An 18981-nucleotide genomic window follows, 5' to 3' on the forward strand; every position below is an offset into this window, starting at 1 on the left:
ATTGTGGATACCAATACCTTTTCACTTTTTTGACAGAGTAATAGGTAAATGTCTGAAACAAACTGGATCGCCGCACACCGGCTTTTACTTACTTACGGGCGACTAGATCCATGATTCCAGACAAAAATATATTGGTTTATGGGATCAGGAATGTACTCCCACGAGTGCTAAATAATTCTGGGACCCCTGTATACGTGTATACGGTTTGTGTGTGTGTGTGTGTGTTTGTAACCTGTGCATGTGCTGTCGCTATAATTAAGACCGACGGCAAAGGCGACGCCAGCGTCGACAGCGACAGCGCGTACTAGCCGCCATTTTCATTTTACGATAACGGCTTTCACCTACTTGTTTCCCATTGCGCGAATGCATGCACTCGTATCCTGCCCCCACCCCCCACTACCACTCTGCGACCATGCGTCACCACTAATAGAATTTCGGGCTTTATTTTGATGCGTGCCGCTCTTTAATGAGGAAAACATTGGGAGGAATTTTCAAATTCACCGTTTTATGTACCGCTCTCTTTCTCTGCCAAAATTATCATTTAAATTGCAGAGCGTGTGCACACGCATTACACATTCTCTTAGAATATCCCTCTTCTCCGACGGCCAGGACCAAGCATGCCAAAGTGTGCGTCGAAAGTTCATACAAGTTTTAAGGTCATAACCAACAAACAAAAAACGCAGAACAGAGAGAAATATGTAAACTGAATGCATAAATTTAATGAGAATCGAGCGGTTGGACAGCCCTCGTCATAAGGCGTAATGGGGACAGCGTACAGCTGGCACAGGACAGGCGACAGGAGGCGGTGCGGGGTGTCAGTGTCAGAGTTTGAGCTGCTGATAAGCATGTCTCTATAGACAGGCGAGTACTCTCAATTATCCGCTAAGTACACTCTGAGTCAACGCCAGCTGCTAACTAAATTCATTTGCCTGAGTGCGACTTCAGCCTGAGAGGAGGAGGCAGTTACAAAATATTTTAATGATAACTTTGGAATATATATATACAATAGTAAGAGTATCTCCCAGTTTGCAAGACAAAAAACAAACTTCTTTTCCGTATGTTTTCTTGGCCAAAGTGGAAATCTTTACTGCAGAACTTTGATACAATTGGGCACTTTTCAGATTAAAAGCAACTTAAGGGGATTTGATTTGTTCATTGCTTGGTGGATAAAGTTGAAAATGAATCTTGAGTTCAGGTCTCTAAGGTTCTGGCACCCTCAAAGCTCTCTCCACCACCAAAAAAAAAAAAACCAATCAACACTTGTAAAGCTGTGGAGCTGATTGGCCGTCAGCGTTGCCTTTCTTGTCCCATCAAAGCTCTTGCTCCTTCAGTTCGACCACAAAGCGTTCGTCCTTTCTATACAAGTATTTGATGGTCAATTCTCCCCATCGGTTGCCCATAAAATTTGTTCGGGTTCGATGTTTTCAGAATATACCAGGCCTTTGTTTCACTTGAATGTCTTGTTCCAGAGTGAATGTTAGAAGCCGTAGCTGTTGTTGTTGGCTCCCCAAATAACCCAAAAAGTTGCCCAAACGTGTATCATCACAACAGGTTGAATGGGCCTTCTATTGTAGTGTGTTTCCATCAGAATCGGGGAAGGCAAATACACGCATGGCGCAAATTGAATTGTCTGTTTGGCAGAGGAATATGGGATTATGGCTCCGAAAACGAGCTATGTATCATGAGGACTAGCAGTGGATCGGGGCGGGTAGTTGTGTGTGGCGTATGCGCAATGCCAATTAAAAACTGAAAGCCGTGCCCCAAAAAGTATGCTTTACATTCGCTGGTATTCCGCTAATGAATATTGAATCGAATAAAAGCTTAATTGTGATTGAACAAAGCGCACAGCACAATATAATTAATGGTAATTCAGATCATCCGTATACAAAAACATATGAAAATGCGAGAATATACAAATTTATGTGCATATTTTTACCATTGGCCATTAATGCCATTTCTGATTTATTACAGCTCCTCACCACAGTCCAGCTGTACGGAGAAAGTACCGCAATAACAGCGGCGGGGCATAATTAACGACAAAAGCGGAAACAAACAAAACAAATCAGAAAAGAGAAGAGAGAGAGAGGAAAACGGAAGGAGAACGGTAAAGGGACCAATCAAAGCGCAACAAGAGCGTTTGAACGACTAAAATGTTTCCTAAATGGTTTGGCAGCTATGCCAAAATTGTTAACAAAATCAAATAAATGCGACAAGAACAAAAGGACGAGAGCGAGAGAGAGAGCGGGAAGCACCGGAAAAACCGAGCAGTGGGTGAAGCAGGCGGCGACGACAGGTGGCCGGTTGTTGCGCCCCCAGCCCTACCGCCAACCATCAGAGCGAGCCCTCCGTCGCCGTCTCATTGAATGAATTTCGTGAAAGGGGAGCCGAGCAACATTCCCTCCAGCGATTGCCCAAAAAAACCGAAACTCCCGCACTTTGGGGGCTAGAGCCACCATCCAAATCAGCGGCTGTCAGACAGAAAGTCGCTTTTTATTGATTTTTATAAAGTCGAGCCAGGAGCAGCAGCAACAGCAACAGCAGCAGAGAATAATAACGCAAGCCGCAGAAACAACAAAATAAAGAGTCAAACGCAATGTGAATAATTCCCCAGTTGAACAGGAACGAGCAAGCACGACACAGAAACAGCTAGCGGCAAGGAACCGTTGGAATATTCCCTAGCTCTCTCGCACTCGCACTCGCAATCGAACTCTTGCCCTGCTCCTATTGCTCACCTCCCACCATCTGCCAGCTCGCTCCCTCTGTCACACTATCGAAACGTTCATCAAATGCGATTCGATGACGCTTCAGCAGAGTCAGAGGCACAGACAAAGAACGACGGAGACCGAGACCCACCCCAGAGCTCCATAAAATGTGTTATAAAAATATACACGCATAAATACCACTCACTCTCTCTTTGTCTTGGGAAAAAGGGCATAAATATCAGAACGAGCAAGGCGCTGGTAGAGGAAACAACAGCCAGATGCAAATGTCATTGGCAAAGTCAATTAGAAGAGTAGCCGGCCACAAACTGAGGATAACTTCAGGCGAAACTAAGCAAGTGTCACACAAGCGTGTCTCTGTGTGTGTGTGTGTGTGCGTGACAAAGCAAGACTGATTTTTATGTTTAGTTAGATTATTTTTAAAATAAATCAACTATACTGCAAACCAAAGGCAAGAGAACCGCAGCAACAGCAACAGCAAGCGGAAACCTTAGCAAAGAGGAAAACAGGAAGAGCAAGAGGAATCCCCCCACAAAGCAGAAACAAAAGCAACAGCAGAGACCCAGCGACAGCCACAGAACAGAATCATACGCAACCATGCTGGTACTCATAGCCGTGTTGTTTGTTAATGCCTGCCTGGCAGGTGAGTACAAGAAATATATCTCAATTTTAATTCAATTCCATGTTTAAGTCTAAGTTCTGTTTAAGAGTAGAACAAGTGTACAACAATTTAGGGCAATCTTGTAGTGAGTTATTCTTTTATGCGTGGGGACAGGTGTAAATGTTACTTACTTTCATTTGGCATAAACAGGGAGGGACGAAATGGTTCAATGCTCATTGATCGAGCTTCTTTGTGCACTTTCAACTAAGGTGTATTTATATAAGATGACGCATTGCCACACAGAAATCCCTAGAGTAGTGGTGTAGAAACCCCCTTGCTTGCAACGATCAGGGTTTTTATTTTTCCCACTGCAAGCCATAAAGTAGAAGTTCATATTACTCAAGTTTCTCAATAAAACTTAAGCTTATCTGATTATCCCATTCCTGAGGCACATAAACTTAGCTGCGCAGTTGTGGTGCCTCGCATTCACATCATTTACAACGATAATCACATAATAACAAGCAATTATTATTGTAATAGGCACCATTCCCGCTACGCCGGAGAACATAACCGTAACCTTTCTGACGCCCACTGCGGTCCGGGTGTCGTGGCAAACGCAAATCGACCTGAAGGCACATCCCATCGAGAAGTACGTCGTGACGTACAAGCCGACGGACGACAGGTAGGTACCACTAACAAAGCAAGAACTCAATCTACCCACTTGACTAGGCTAAATAACGCCAGAGTACACTTCAAATGTAACTGACGCGCTGACGGTGCAGGGGCAGAGCCGAAGAGGCGGCAAGTCAAGTGCATTTATGCAGGGAACAAGTAAAATATGTATTTTGTATGCAATTGACAGGCGGGCCGGGCGGGACAGGCCGCGGAGTGAGCCGGAGGCGGAGGCGGAGGTGGCAGCGGTCAGTCAAGAGCTGTGTGTGCGTGTGCAAGTGTGTAAGTGTGTTACTTTGCGTGTTTGTGTGTGTGTCTGTGTGGCATTTGGCCATGAGCTAAATAACGGCCCAAGTAAACCAACAGAGAAAGAAAAACCAAAGAAAAACAAAATAGGAAAGTTAAGGCCAATTTGACCGCGAATGCAGGCCAAAAAGAAAAACAAAAGCCGCGTGTACTTGTAGCAAAGTTATTTAAAACAAAAGCCAACAAAGGAACTGACTAGAAGGAGCACCGAAAAGGGGAGTTAGCCGTAGAGCAAGTACATACAGTATATATGTATTTAATGTGTGTTTATGTGTAAAGAGTAGAGCGAACATTTCTTTGAGACTTTGTTGCTGTGTGCCATTTAACTTGCTCTCGTGCTCTCGTGCTCTCAGTCGTACGAATGCAATATTTTCGATGATTTACCGTAATAATTTTGCTCAACTGCAGCTGTCTTGCCTTCCCTCCACTCCTCCCGCATCGCCATCACCATGCACTCATCGCCGCTCTCACACCATCTCTCACACTTGCTGCTCCCTTGCTGATTGCTGTTGCTGTTGCTGCTTCTCATCGCCTGCGTGGCGCTAGGCACACACAGTGAAACAGTTAGAAAGAGAGAGAGAGAGAGAGAGTGGTGGATTGCCGGAATGGGCTGCATATTTCGACTACAAACTAAGCACTTCCGCTCCGACTAGTGCTCACAGAATGGGAATGCTGGGCTTTAGCACCGTTTGGTGGCTCGCATGCCGTGTAATAACTTAAGTGCTCGACTTTTTCACTTTTTGACTGCTGCAGTCCGCACAGTCCGCGCAGTCCAGGAGCCAAGCTGTGTTCTTTTGTTGTTTTTCAATTTAACGGCTCACATTGCGTGTGTGTGTGTGTGCAAGCGTGTTTTTTTGTCTCTTACTGCCGTCCATTCCAATGCCAAAGCATTGATGTTGTTGTAGTTATTGCCCCACTGCTGTTCTTCCATAAAGTTCACGCCTATGTCAAAAATTGTACTACAAAAACTAGGACTTTATTTTGGCTTCTTGTTCCACTGGTCATTATTTATAAGTGAGTTTGTTTTTAATTTTTGTGTTTCTTTCGTATCGATTTTTGGTGTATTACCCACTTCCGTCAGTCAGCCAGGCATTATGGTGGGCCGGGCCGGGCCGGGCCGTTGCGGTGCGGTGTACTATTCGTTGTTAGTTCTATCTTCCTGTCGTTTTTCGAGTAAATTGTGGCCGTGAATAATGTATGATTAGTATGTACATAGACACGTTGACGGTGAGTCGACGGATCCGGGCTCTGGTTTTGGCCCTGGTTCTGCCCCTGGCTCTAGCTCGAGTCGAGTGGCGCACTCAACTTTTGTCCTAGACATTTTTCCACCAACACACTCGTGCGGCGACTTTTACCTTTCCCCAACACTCGACGAAATAATCAAGTCGAATATTATATGTTGGAATGTTGTCATTTTTGATGTTTCAGAACTTATTAAGCCATTTCTCTCAGTGTCCCATACATGCTCCAAATTACTAAGTGGTTTTATGAAATTCTTGACGAACAATGGGTCCTGTGAGAGGCAAAGGTTCGAGTTGAGTTCAATATGTCCAAGCATGTCAAGCACCATCAATAACAATAATAATTAATAACAATTACTGTCCCACCGAAGGAGGTACTGGGGGGTCTGGGGCAGACAGTTGGAGAACACCAATCAATAAATAGCCCTGTGCCCTAGATTATATTCATTTATCGTTATCAATTCCTTTAGAGCCAATTTGACATTATTAAAATTGAAATGTCAAGGACCAGGCCCACATAAAAGTGCTTCAGGTACACATACACGTAGCTTTTGTGGCACGTCAAAGCAGATAAGGCATGTGCGCCTCCCCCCTACTGTCTCTCCGATGACCACATACATTTTTCCCGTATAAGCCATACAAGTCCATGGCAACATGGACAGAAACGGAGAACATACTATATGTACCTGCCATAAACCTGATTTGTACGTGGTTCACATAGTCTACGACACTATTACTCGTGTTGCAGAGGAAATCCTAAACCTAATCCCTGTATCCATTATCTTTCCATAGAAGTTTTTTGTCTTGGGAACGTCCGGGATAAGCAGATATCCTTCATTAGACATTGATGGAACTGTCCCAAGGGGCGTATGCGGAATTTTCATTGAATTTCGAATTCCATGCAAATAGGAAAAGCCCTCAAAGTCATGTTGTTCTAGGAAAACTCAACTAAAAATTCTGACTAGAGGGACAGCAGACCTCCGATGTCACCACTCCACCCACAGAAGCAGAAGGAACATCCGGCCTAGAGTAAAGTTTGGGAGCGTGCACTTTGTACATCATAAGTTATTTAATAAGAACAGAACAGCAATTCCTTTCCCCCACATATCGGAAAGCCACTGTGGAGTTCCAGAAATGGACAGGGATCGGGGCGAACGACTCATTCGAATGGGATTCACTGGCCTGTAAACTGATTATTTATTAATAAAACCAGAAAAAATAAATACATATGAAAATTGAAACATAAAAAGAAATTCATACGCGAGTAAATATTTTGTGCACCTTTGCGAAAGCTCACAAAACTTGGCCAGAGCCCAAGCCGGCAGTAAAAAGGTAATGGCCAACGAGTGAGAGGCGAGGAAGGAAAAGCTAAGCAAAGAACATCATGAAATTGAGAAAACTCCTTCGTGCTGCTGCTGCTGCTGCTGCTGGAAATTCACGTGCATTTCTAATGCCATTTAAGGACAAGCAAAGGGTACGGGATCCGCCCAGAACAGAATTGAAGCCATGGCGTGTGCTTAAATTGTGGATAATAAGCGACTTCCACACACAGCGACTAGCGAGCGGAAGGGGGAGGATTAAACTTGATTTGCCCCAGGCGTCGCCACATGCTGAATTATAGCTGGGAAACTTTAGACAACGCCTGGCCATGCCACATATGGCTGATGTTTGCATAAAACGGCCCAATTTCCATTTGCCCGGGGGCCTCGAGTCTATTAGCTGTGTGGCAATGTATGCGACACGTGTGCAAAGCCAGTGGAGCCAGCCGCCCAGAATCTCGAATCAATTATGTGTGTATTTAGCCCCTGGACGGAGGTAATTCATTAATTTATAATGAGCCAACAGTACGGGTTAAGAGATGAATATCTGCTTAAAATGGTATCAGCCGAATAAGCAGCTTACTCGTACAGAGACATTTTCATCGGCCTGAAGATGATGCCTTTCTGACTAATGGTCAAACGGATATGGCCTCCTTTAGCTTTTGGCACTAGATCGATCTCTAGCTTCAGGATTCCCATTAAATATATTTCTGTATTTAATTGGTCGGCTGTTGGTGTCCCTTCGGTGTCCTGGCTTTTAACATTAATGTTTACTTGTACGAGTATGGCGCTGTTTTTGTTTTGTCTGAAATCGGAACAAGCGAAATGCGGGCAACTTCTGTTTGGTCTTTAGTTCCTCTGGGTGCCATTGCGATGGAAATGTACTGGTGTTGTATATATGTGTACGGATACGGGTGTGGAGTGGATATGGAGTGGAGTATGTATGAATAATGAATCATTTGTCAGACTGTTGTGGCGGCGGCCATAGTAATGGGAGACAAAGCCGAGATCTGGCCACTTTTCCAGGCCACGCACTTGCAGGGCGGCGAGTGGAGGGCAGGATAATTTAGAAGGCAGGCAACAGCTCGGCTCTGGTGTGTAATGTGAGCTCTCTCGATTGGCAAAATCTAGGACATGTGGGGTATTCTGTTCTGGCGGAAAGTGACAAAGTGAAATATTGGCCAATGCTGTAATTACGCACACGTACCGGCCTCATATATCACGCCTGGATTTGTTGTAGTTGGTCAATTAGCAGCAAAAAGACACACACGCATACTCGTACAGAATGCACTATCCTACCGCACCGTTCACCGCCCCGTCCCTTAGTTGCCATTCGAGAGTGGTAATTGAATTAATTTAAGTTACAGGGTTGTACAGGACGTTGCCGGTAGCAGCGAGGCTATCGTTCTGGATCGGCTATTGCCCAGCACACAGTACTCTCTGGTCGTGACGGCCATCTGGCAGGGCAAGAAGTATCGCAGCCGTGGCCAAATCAAGTTCCGGACCCTGGGTGAGTATCTTATAGATTCAATCGGCACACAAATAGATAAAAACGGGTTATTTCCGCCTGCAGATCTGCCAAGGAACACCACAGAGCAGGACTTTCCGCCTGGCATCTTTGGGAACGGCAATGGCAATGCCAGCGGCCGGAACGCAACGGGAAACGGAAGCATCTTTGGCGACGATGTGACCTCCACGGCCACCAACACACTGACGCACAGCACGACCCGAGAGTTGCCCACTGTAAGATCAGCAAAAGAAAGAGTTTTAGTATATAATCGCATAAAATCGATTTATAAACAGATACGCGGTGTGGAAATCGGCATTGTGCTGATCGTGCTGATGGTGTGGGCCGGCGCCATAGCTCTGTTCTTCAACCGATGGGGCAAGATCCGGATGCTGCTGCCCTACCAGCCGGACTACAAGCACGAACAGCTGAAGGTGCCGGGCACGGGGGTGTGCAGCGCCGGCGGCTGCAATGGCCAGCACTCGCATCAGGTACGCATCCACGGAATTTCGCCACACCAGACGGGGGCATGGTTGGGGATGGTTGTGTGTACGTGTGGGATTCCCCCGGAGATTCGAGTCGCTCGCGTCTTGTTGTGGATTCCATCATATTCGCGAAGAACTTATCTATGTTTCATTTCTGTTATGCTTCATTTTTAGAACCTACACCCCGATTTCTTTGTCAAGGTATTCAAAACTAACAAATTCTTCAAACTACTTGCAATATGTATGAACCAAAAATATTTTTGCATTTAATTAGCTTTTTTCTATGCATCAAACTCAAGTAAACATTTGACTCTTATTGAACTACGTACACCGTTTCCTTTTATCTCGTGCACTCGCCCGCCCGCCCGCCCGCTCCCCAGCAAACAATTCAATTCAACCAGAAAAACTGTTCGTGGAGTTTGTCTATCCCCTGACCTGACCCTGACCCTGACCCTGATCTCCTACTTTAGAACGCTTTCTCCCAACCACCACCATAATTGAAAACCAAGAAGATAGCCAGCAGACTTTATAGACTGCTGTATAGTGGCCCTTTCCAGATTATTCTTATGATTTGCTTAAAAGGAATGGCACCTGCTACCTGCTAGTTTCGTATTGATTTTGGCTTTTTTAACCGCAGAGAACTGACCCTAGTCTCAACACTTATCGATTCCGTGCGACGAAAGAAGGCCGCGGATACATAATCTTAGCTTTAGATTCCACTTAGATTCGTTGAGCCCAGGTCGGGTCGCCCTAGGCATCCTGCAATACCCAGAGCCCAGAACACTTCAATCTTTGACTCGTCTTATCCACACATTCCCTAGATCTACTACTATACATATTTATTGCATTTAGCGGTTTTGGTTTTGGTTTTGAGCTTTGCTGTTCAGGTTCGAGCTTTCCAATGAAATCACTGACAAAACGTTCCTTACTTTCACTTCGCTCTCGCCCGCCCTGCCCTGCCGACACTGCTCGTGCCGCCTGCCGCCTTCTTTTGGTTTTTCTGGGTATTGCTCTCACGGCAGTGCCTGCCCCGCTGCGAGGGCTGCGGACTGTTCGATCGCTGCTTCCAGTATCCGCGACGGGAGCTGGAGCGCGACTGCGGCTGTCAGTTCGCCCTGCTGCACAAGGCGGATGTCGAGAGCTAGCAACCAGCGCACCGCGAAGCGGCCTCCTCGGCAGTAAGTGCTGCGGCCAGCCACGGCCATGGCCACAATCATGGAACGCCCATCAACACGTATGTCCGGGGACCCAGCGTCGACAATCAGTCGATTGTGGGGGCCAGTGTGCTGCAGAATGTGGACAGCCTGGACAGCCACACCGCGCCGGAGGAGCCCGATGTCGATGCCGATGCCGATGAGGGGTTGGCCAAGGAGAACGAGAACCAGCATCTGCTGCAACGGGAGAGGGAAAGGGACCTGCTGTCCGCTCCTCCCCAGCGCATCCTGCCACTGCAGGCGGGAGCCAGCAAACAGCGGAAGTTCGCCCAGCAGCGTAGCATATTGAAGAACTCGCAGGAGCGGACCTTTGTGGAGGAGAACGATGTACTCGAGGCCAAGAAGCAGCTGATCCTGCGTCGCCGACGCCTCTTAAGCCACTACCGACAGTACGATCAGTGGCGCCGGAGGCAGTTCAGCTACGATCCCAGCTACTTTCGCCCGCCTCCGGCACTGCCTCGAACGCTGGCATGCGCTGATTACAATGCAGCCGGCTTCGGCCCAGTCGGCATGGGCCAGAGCATGGGAGCCAGTGGGCCAACCAGCTGTTCGTCCTCCATCAACGCAGGACGACGGCGGCGCCAGTACCGGCGACAGTACTCTTGTGCCGATCGCAGTCGGGAGGGCTCGCGCGACGTCAGCCGCAGCTCATCCCGCCTGCAGTTGCAGAAGTACCAGAGTATGGTGGCCAGCGACACCATACGCACCGATTCGTCCGTGCTCATCCACAGCAACTACAGCGAGCCGGCCAGCGTAAGTCGTTCCCACACAAACAGCTTGGTGCACGGATTTTGTTTCGAAATGCAAATACAAATTCAAATTCAGATTGCAGCAAGAACCGTTTCGCTCGTTTCGATAACGATCTCGATAATTGCACGATCGACTTGCACCCGTGTGTGTGTTTGCCGTCGCTTTGAGTCAGCGCCAAGCACCAACTGCCACCAATCGCACCTGCAACCAAACACACCAACACACATGCAACAAACACAAACACCTGTACAGAAGAACAGTTATCAATTGTAGCAATGAAATGGATCTGATCCTGGCGCCGCACACTTCCTCACCTCTCTCACAGCATACGTAGACACCATCGCAATCGCAAACGCAATCGCCACAGCATCTGCATTTCCTGGCTTCGTAAAAGTATCTTTGTAGTTGTTAGGTAGAGGCGTCGCCGCCACCGCTCCCACGCTTTTCGCTTGCTCTTGTTGTTGTTGTTGTTGTTGCTGTTGCTGGCTGTAGGACTCTGAAGGTCTGAAGGTCAGTTGTTCGAGTGGCAGACGGCCGTGTGAGGACGACCGGTGTCCAGGCTTATGTTTCTGTGTTCTGAGTGTGTAAATCCTTTTCCCCGATTGCCGAGCGAGACTGTGACACTTTCTCCTCTCTACTCTTTCCTATCTCTCTGTCTGTTTCTTTCTGTGCGTTCCTCCGCTCTCCTTTGGTGGCGCAGTTCGACAGCAGTGACTGTGCCAACGCAGACCCACCGTTGCACTGCAATAGCCGCGTAAGAACCTTGAGCAGAACCAGCGGACCACCCTGTCGAGGCCCTTACTGACACTCTTTCCATTGCAGCACATCCACATGCTGGCCGAGGAGCACTCCACATCCATATCGGAGCGCTGCACACGGAGTCGCATCAATTCGGCCATATTCGTGTCGTCGGAGGGTCGCGGATTCGACTCGATTGAGTTCCTGCGCCGCCACGGCTCCCAGAGTGTGCTTTGCCGGAAGGCCAAGAGTGCGGAGAACATCACGGACAATGGCAGAAAGGTAACTATACGAAACTATTCGAAGTCAATTCTAAGGTCCTTCTTGTCCTGTAGAAGAGCCTCCGGCAGTGGCGAACCGATGACGACGCCGACAAGCATCAGAATCTGTCACAAGACAGCAACGACATCGAGCTGAGGGAGTGCGTAACCGGAGGAGAACTGCTCCGTCTCCCGGTGATCCACGACGCCAAGCCATCGGGCACAGCTGTGACAAGCCTATTAGCCCGCTCGGCTGCCATCACCACGGCCAACATGATTGTGGGCAGCATTTCGCTTGAGGCGCCGCCTCCGTACATGCAGGACGACGACGCCGATACGCATTCGACCGCTGCTCTGATTCACAGCGACGCCGCTGCCGTTGTGCACGAATCGCATGACTCGGCGGAGACGGTGGAGGAGCTGGTACATGTACCGCTGCTGGCCAGTGCCCACGCCACTGCCACAGTTTCCGCCTCATCCTCGCCCAGCTTTGCCATCGAGGCCAAGCCACGAGTTCTGGTGCACCAGCGCTCGTCGACAGCCTCCTCATCGCCGCATAGCAGCCCCAAGAACCTGGGATTGGGGCTGAAGATAATCAAGCCGATGATCAGCGCCGTGCCAATGGTTTCCGTTTCGGGGCCTTCGCCGCCCATTGAGAAGCCGCCGCTGGCGGAGTGCTTGTAACAAATGGCAACCGAAACATTTATCTAAGCGCGCGCTCAAGGCATCTGGACATGAGACTCGGTCCGAGCACCGCCAACACACACCACAGACAGACCCCAGACACATCCCCAGCTCCCCCAAATCTTGTAAAGTGAGAAATGAGACGAAAAAGGTGGACTTAGAATGCCAGCTGCTCAAATAAGTGTTTCGGTGAGAGAAGTGAGAGAATCTAAACGAAGGAGGAGTATAAGTAGATGTAGGAGAAGTACTGTACCAAAGGTCATCACCCGTCACCAGGGAAGAAAGCTTTGTATATTCAACAACGACTGAAGTATACACATACCTACATTAATCGGAACCTATAGAACTTTATATGGCGTTATATTGTGTATGTATGTATATACGAATATGTACTATATACATATGTATAACTGATAAATCAGCTTTAACAACAAACGAGTAAACTATCAGGCTTTAAATATTATGATTATGATGATGAATTTCTGGTTTAACCTAGTCTGTAGACGCACATAGCTGTTGTATGTATGAAATAAGTCAAACACTACTCTATTTTATTGTTCTCCTATACATATAGCCAAAAACCAACCACTTTAGGCACCACAACTGTTATACACGCGACCTAAACACATACACAGATATATATTTATACACCTCGTACACCCACATACTCGCATGTATGTATTTTTATGAAAAATCTTAGACTACTAGAGCACCACCCGCTAAATGCCTAGCTCGTAGCGTTAAGACCAAATGTTACCTGCTAACATATCAGACACATACTCTGCTCTACTCTACTCTACCCACGACCAAAGCGAAACGTTTGAAACTGTCAACTAGTCTATAAATATATAGTTATATGAATCCTATTGCAAACTAAAAGTATAGTTAAATGTAGAGTTTAAAGCGTGTTTTTAAAATCGAGTTCTATCGTGTAGTCGTTTCTGTAGCTCGAACTATAGCTATTCATGGATTTATATATATACATACTACATAAATACATACATAGGAACATTACTTGAAGAAGCTCCAACCAGCACCATACCAAACGTTTGCTCCCCCAACACCGTTTTAGGTAGTCTCTATACATTTTAGTTATGATACTCAAATTTATACTATCTCCATACTATCCACCTATCCACTACTATATTTGCTTACCACACAATTGAGACCTATGCTATTGAATTCGTTGGAAATCTTTATATATAGGTGTATAAAAAATCAAATGTAAATATATCCAGCACTCGTACCTACATATATATTTGAGTTTAAATACTCTTCAGTGGAACACAAAATGTTGCTATTAAGGAATTGTCAATTTATGGTCCAAAGCTACAATAAAGAGAACGAACACCACTTGGATGGGTCAAACAATAGCTTAACTAAGTTCTAGTTTACGTTTGATTCGCTAATAAGCAAAAGTAAAATCGTGTAAATGTGTATTTTTGAAATCAAATAAACGAATTACATATATTAATAGTGGTTCTCCTTTAGCAAAAGTGTTAGCTACTCATGGCCTCGCTGTGCAGACGGCGATTTTTTTGAAGATCACACAATGATTGCCCTGATCGTAGTAGCTCTTTGTAAGCTCAACCTCTGGCACCTGGGCCACTAACTTCTCCAGCTCGTTCTCCTCAAAGACGTGATAGTAACGTAGAAACGTGGTGCGTTGCTCATCCTTGGTCTTCCAGGGTACTAGGACGTCCTGCTGCTGGAACTCAGTGCGGTTGGTGTGCACTGGAAGGGAAACATGATCCTGTGGCCGCTGTTCAAGTTCATGTTGCTGCTTCTGTCGCTGCTCCTGCTCGGTGGTGCGTTCCTTGTTCACGGCCTTGTTTTGCCTGAGGTAGGCGGATTTCCTATCGTTGCGTCGCTGTTCCTTGGCCCAGACATAGACCAGAGCCCGGCCGCCTGGCCGGAGGACACGTGCCATCTCCCGTAGAGCACTCAGCCGACGGTCAGCACTGGCCAGATGATGGATGACCGCAATGCTGATGCACCCATCGATGCTGGACGAGCGCACGGGTACACTTAGGCAGTCGCAACGAAAGACGTTCTGGCCCTTTTGTTGTCCGACTGCGAGCAATCCTTGGGACCGATCACATCCAATGGCTAGGATGTGGGCATTGCAGCCGAGGTACTTTCCATTGCCACAGCCGACGTCCAGGACCACAGACTCGGGCTCGAAGCTATCCAGAAACTGGGCCACCAGAGGCCACGGCGAGTGCCGCGTCTCACTGAAATGATTTGCAATTTTATCGTACACCTCGTGAACATTCTGCTGCTCAAGACTAACGGCTTGGTCGGCCAGTGTGGACAACTCTTGCGGCACTTTGGATTGCTGGCTATCACACAGCGTGGGGTAGGAGCAGTTGCAGTTGCCTCGCCGGAGGCGCCTAAATGTGAGGGATGTCCTCTTGTTGCGGACTTGCGTAGTCAAACTTCCAGTGGCTGTGGGCACCACATCGATGTGCTTGGGCTTAATCCCATGCGTCCAATCGTAGCGAGCTTCTCCGGACATGATCAATAGGGAGCGGCGGGGCAGCTTCACCTGGACCTGCGCCTCACCACGCCGAAAATCCATAACCACATCAGACTGCAAGGACAGTGAGAGAATGGGATCCAAAAATGCACTGTGGGTGTCCACATGAGGCGGTATGCCATGTCCTGGCTCGTACTCATTGACCGTCAGTTGGTCCGGCGTGCTCCAGTCCCAGGAAGAAGAAAAGCTCTCAAGCCGCGGCCAGAGAAAACCACAGGCTGTGGGTACAGATTGCTCCAGAGGCTTCGTGGGGTCGACGTTGTTGCTGCCATATAGAAATTCGTAGCCAAAATGCTTTACATGACGGTGTTTGAGGGTGCCCTCATAAGATCTGCCATCTTCGGCAATGGATCTAAGCAGCGTCGCCTCCTCCGCATCGCTGACAAAGTCTGGCAGTACAATGAGCCCACTGGGCAGCGGTTTGTTCCATTCACTTTTCCCGGCCAGCGTAGGCAATGCCTTGACATAGCTTAGATAGGCCACTGCTCCCTGCTGTCCGATGGTCGACACATTGTGCATGCCCGTGTACACAAGCTGTGAGTCCTCAAGAGAGCAGCAAACGAGAAAACAGTACGATTTTCCGGTCAACATTGCCACCTCAGAGACGCTGCCGCCTGTCTGGGCGGCCGCTTCGAGCAAACTCTCCTCTGTGAGTCCATTGCTTAGTCCCACGTTCAGAATGGCCAAGTACACGGTGGGGGTGTCGCTAGGAGACACATCACAGTCGCTTTTGATAATTGCCAGGCATCGACGCCGTTTTTTATCCGCTTTTTTGGCATTGTTTACAGTTTGCTGCTGTTGCTCAACGTGCATGCTGCCACCAGTGTGTACATATCACCCCGAAAGGAAATATTTAGAAAATCAAAAAATAATAGGGGGATATCAGTTGCAAATGAAATATAATTATTGTATGGTATACCTCAAGCCTAACTAAGTGCTTATAGTTATTGATAGGGAAAATCTTACAGATATATATTAGTTTTAGAACATATTCTACCAGACTCTGTCAATCATGCTGTTGTCCTGCGGCTTCTGATTCATCGTGGTCAACTGCTGATGGTAGTTGCGCATCTGATTGCTGCGTCGCGGCTGTGCCAGATACTCGAACATGCTCTGCAGATGCTGCGACAACATCTTGCTCAAGTCACTGGGCATGGGATCGGTCCAGAAGAAGTCGTGGTTCAGTGCTGTATCCGCATCAATGCGCTTCTTGGGATCCAAAGTCAGGAGTTTGTCGAGCAAATCGCACCCAGTGGGATCCTTGACATACGGACGCAGGCGCTCCTTGACGCGCCGTTTCTGATTCTTTGGCAGTTCAATGGACTTGTACAGTTCCAGTTCCTCCACTCCTGGCCAAACGTCTGGCGTAAACGATCCACACAGCTGCGAGATGAAAGTCAGCTGCTGCTGCTCTGTGTTGCCCTGCATAATGGGAGACCGTGTCCACATCTCGGCCATGATGCAGCCAGCGCCCCACATGTCCACGGGCGGACCATAGTTGCGATCTCCCAGCAGCAACTCTGGCGGCCGATACCACAGCGTGACCACTCTGTTTGTGTAGCGATTCTTTGAATCATTCTTTGGGATACTAAATGCGCGTGCTAAGCCAAAGTCTGCCAGCTTTAGGATTCCATGTTTTGTAATCAGAACATTGGCAGCCTTCATATCTCTATGCAAAATCTGGAAAATAGCACAGCCAAAAGATGGAGTTCTCGTGCCATCATAATAAATGACATACACACCTTGTTGCTGTGTATGTAGTAGAGGCCGTTCAGCAGCTGCTGCATAACCTTTTTGATCTCTCCGAGGCTGAATTTCACGTTCATGTTCGACAGCAGCCCAGCCAAGTCGTGCTCGCAGAAATCGAAGACCAAATAGAAAGTGGACCTGTAACCATTGGTGGCTGTGGCCTTCGTTCGGCAGATCTCAATCAGGTTGACCACATTTTCGTGCTTCAGCAGTTGCAGGATTCGAATCTCACGCAGGGCTGTGATGGGAAACTATTCAGAAGAAAGATATATTGTTTCCGATTCGCTGTGAAATAATTTGTCCACTCACGCCTTCCTTTTCGTTGTCCATGAGCACTTTTTTCATGGCCACAAACTTTTTGTTGCTCTTCTTTTCCCGGGCCTTGAACACCTCACTGGAATACACAAAAAATGCATCCTTTATAGGGATATGTACAAAAATGCTCTAATTAACTAACCCAAAGGTTCCCTGGCCAATTTTGGCCACCTTTTCATATTTGCTGCTCTCATCGCAGTAGGGAAAGTCGTAGTCTTCAATGTACTTCTGCTTCTCCATCAGCGACATGGTCCGCGACGAAGTTGAGGCCACGCTGGAGGGCGTGGACGGTTGCTGCAACATGTGGGACATGTGCGCCATGGTCAAATATCAAAAATTTTCACGTTGCACAGTCACAAATCAATTCGAAACGTAGGAGCGCAACAATTAGTGGTTTGGTGGCCTCGATGTTTATTCCAAGTTAAATGTGGACACACCATGCTGAAGATATCGATGTTAGTACCGATGGTTCTGCGATACACAGCTGATACACAATTATACTTTTCTGTTTGTTTGTGTACACTGGCCAAGTGATATAACCTATCGACCACTTAAAAATAAAAACCGAAATTAATGAATAAACTATTAAATATAGCGCAGGCTGTGCCGCGCCAATTTATTCGTGAATATGCCTTTAAGTCGGACCTAAAAATCAAATGGGTGCGCCCAGAGAAGATCTCCTGCATTAAGCCAGAAAAGAGCGGAGATCTTTCCAAGCTTCCACCCCTGAATGCCGACGAAGTTATTCTGGACTACAGAGATTGCAAGGAGTTGGAAAAGTAAGCGCGTCTGGCAAACAATTCGATGCGGAAGGTATTAAGTAGTGTTGATTTGCTTTTGTAGTGCCGACGATACGGTTAAATCCCTGTTTAAGCTGTGCAACAGCGCCAACCATCTGACGACACGTTACTACCGCGATCAGATGGTGAAGGAAGTGCAGAGACATGCCCAGGACTACGGATCGATGGAGTCGAAGTGTAGGTATCAAATGATCAAAGGTTAAGAGCTCACCGGGATATTTTCACCTTGCTACATGCTAGTCAACCGTTCAGAAACTGAAAACTGACTTATATTCTTTAAAATTCTCGCTTTAAATAGAATGCAAATGTTTCTCATACGATGACAGGGTATACGCAGGAACCCTAGGTAGGAGATAATGGTAGTTTGCAGGAAAGCACTCTCCATAAAATAGTTAGGTACCCAGTTCAGCCAGATTTTATGGGTGTGTTTTGTATTTGGGTTTTTTTCTAGCTGGTTTTACTTTTTCCTCAAGTGCTTCTGCATAGTGACCAATATAACATTCGTCCTTTTTTAGTGGCCAACATGACCGCCATTATTCGTCGTTATCAAGAGCATATGGATAAGCACCCCCGCGACAAGATGATTAAGGTGCGGCTCAAGGAGCTGATTGATAAGCGCAAGAAGTTCCTTAAATATCTGAGACGCTGGGACTATCCCCGCTTCGAATGGATATTAGAGAAGCTTGATTTGGTATACAAGCCACCGCCAGCACATTTCCATTGGATCACCCGCAAGGAGTCGCTGCAGAAGTTAACCGACGCCTACTGCGAAAACTTGAAGGAGCAACGACTTGAAGCCTATCATAAAGAACTGCAGGCCCAAAAAATACCCTTCTTAGAAGATGCCATCCGTAAAATGGAATTTATACGAAAAGAGCAAATATCGTGCGATATTCCATTGACGGTGACCGAGGAGCAAATCGAGAAGTCGAGGAAAGAGTTGGTTCTGTTGATAGAGCAACGCGATGCGGCAGCGGCTGTTACCAGCAAAAAACAAGACGAGGATAGCTTCAATTAGGCCCAATTTTTGTATATTATGGTGTCTTACAATAAATGTAAATGCTGCTGTTCTTAAATTATG

The 18981-nt window shown here is 47.2% G+C and overlaps 4 protein-coding genes across 7 annotated transcripts; 2 read left to right on the forward strand and 2 right to left on the reverse strand.

The window, feature by feature from the left end:
* Window positions 1-2536: 2536 nt before the first annotated feature.
* LOC6590606 lies at window positions 2537-13971 on the forward strand. 4 transcript variants are annotated; one of them, XM_026986134.1, is made up of 9 exons: window positions 2537-3363; window positions 3862-4003; window positions 8221-8369; window positions 8433-8602; window positions 8663-8857; window positions 9026-9052; window positions 11516-11569; window positions 11638-11835; window positions 11889-13971. In XM_026986134.1, exons 1-9 carry the CDS (start codon window positions 3318-3320, stop codon window positions 12495-12497), a joined length of 1590 nt encoding a protein of 529 aa, XP_026841935.1. In that variant the 5' UTR covers window positions 2537-3317; the 3' UTR covers window positions 12498-13971. The 4 variants fall into 4 exon arrangements, with proteins under 4 accessions (XP_026841935.1, XP_026841936.1, XP_026841937.1 ...); XM_026986135.1 differs by lacking the exon at window positions 9026-9052 and having other exon boundaries at window positions 8227-8369; XM_026986136.1 differs by lacking the exons at window positions 9026-9052; window positions 11516-11569.
* On the reverse strand, window positions 13917-15849 carry LOC6590607 (alkylated DNA repair protein alkB homolog 8). The gene has a single exon (XM_002016436.2). It carries the CDS (start codon window positions 15847-15849, stop codon window positions 14005-14007), a length of 1845 nt encoding a protein of 614 aa, XP_002016472.1. The 3' UTR covers window positions 13917-14004.
* A 69-nt stretch (window positions 15850-15918) lies between these two features.
* On the reverse strand, window positions 15919-17483 carry LOC6590608 (cyclin-dependent kinase 9). The gene is made up of 4 exons (XM_002016437.2): window positions 17243-17483; window positions 17095-17179; window positions 16779-17036; window positions 15919-16716 (listed from the first exon to the last, which is right to left on the reverse strand). Exons 1-4 carry the CDS (start codon window positions 17419-17421, stop codon window positions 16030-16032), a joined length of 1209 nt encoding a protein of 402 aa, XP_002016473.2. The 5' UTR covers window positions 17422-17483; the 3' UTR covers window positions 15919-16029.
* Window positions 17484-17668: 185 nt separating this feature from the next.
* On the forward strand, window positions 17669-18976 carry LOC6590820 (28S ribosomal protein S15, mitochondrial). The gene is made up of 3 exons (XM_002016438.2): window positions 17669-17879; window positions 17944-18077; window positions 18416-18976. Exons 1-3 carry the CDS (start codon window positions 17674-17676, stop codon window positions 18916-18918), a joined length of 843 nt encoding a protein of 280 aa, XP_002016474.1. The 5' UTR covers window positions 17669-17673; the 3' UTR covers window positions 18919-18976.
* The last annotated feature ends 5 nt before the right edge of the window (window positions 18977-18981 follow it).

The sequence above is a fragment of the Drosophila persimilis genome, unplaced genomic scaffold (genome assembly GCF_003286085.1).
Source record: "Drosophila persimilis strain 14011-0111.01,24,50 unplaced genomic scaffold, DperRS2 tig00000002-arrow-pilon, whole genome shotgun sequence".
NCBI classification, from domain to species: Eukaryota; Metazoa; Arthropoda; class Insecta; order Diptera; family Drosophilidae; genus Drosophila; species Drosophila persimilis.

Excerpts from the sequence above, each read along its gene's own strand:
- LOC6590607 (XM_002016436.2), bottom strand. The coding sequence starts at position 15,849 with ATGCACGTTGAGCAACAGCAGCAAACTGTAAACAATGCCAAAAAAGCG.
- LOC6590606 (XM_026986134.1), top strand. The coding sequence starts at position 3,318 with ATGCTGGTACTCATAGCCGTGTTGTTTGTTAATGCCTGCCTGGCAG. Across the intron at positions 11,570-11,637 it reads CGTTGCACTGCAATAGCCGC|CACATCCACATGCTGGCCGA; the intron begins GTAAGAACCTTG and ends TTTCCATTGCAG. Across the intron at positions 11,836-11,888 it reads TCACGGACAATGGCAGAAAG|AAGAGCCTCCGGCAGTGGCG; the intron begins GTAACTATACGA and ends CTTGTCCTGTAG.
- LOC6590608 (XM_002016437.2), bottom strand. The coding sequence starts at position 17,421 with ATGGCGCACATGTCCCACATGTTGCAGCAACCGTCCACGCCCTCCAGC. Across the intron at positions 17,180-17,242 it reads ATTGGCCAGGGAACCTTTGG|TGAGGTGTTCAAGGCCCGGG; the intron begins GTTAGTTAATTA and ends TGTGTATTCCAG. Across the intron at positions 16,717-16,778 it reads ACTACATACACAGCAACAAG|ATTTTGCATAGAGATATGAA; the intron begins GTGTGTATGTCA and ends GCTATTTTCCAG.
- LOC6590820 (XM_002016438.2), top strand. The coding sequence starts at position 17,674 with ATGAATAAACTATTAAATATAGCGCAGGCTGTGCCGCGCCAATTTATT. Across the intron at positions 17,880-17,943 it reads GATTGCAAGGAGTTGGAAAA|TGCCGACGATACGGTTAAAT; the intron begins GTAAGCGCGTCT and ends TTGCTTTTGTAG. Across the intron at positions 18,078-18,415 it reads CGGATCGATGGAGTCGAAGT|TGGCCAACATGACCGCCATT; the intron begins GTAGGTATCAAA and ends GTCCTTTTTTAG.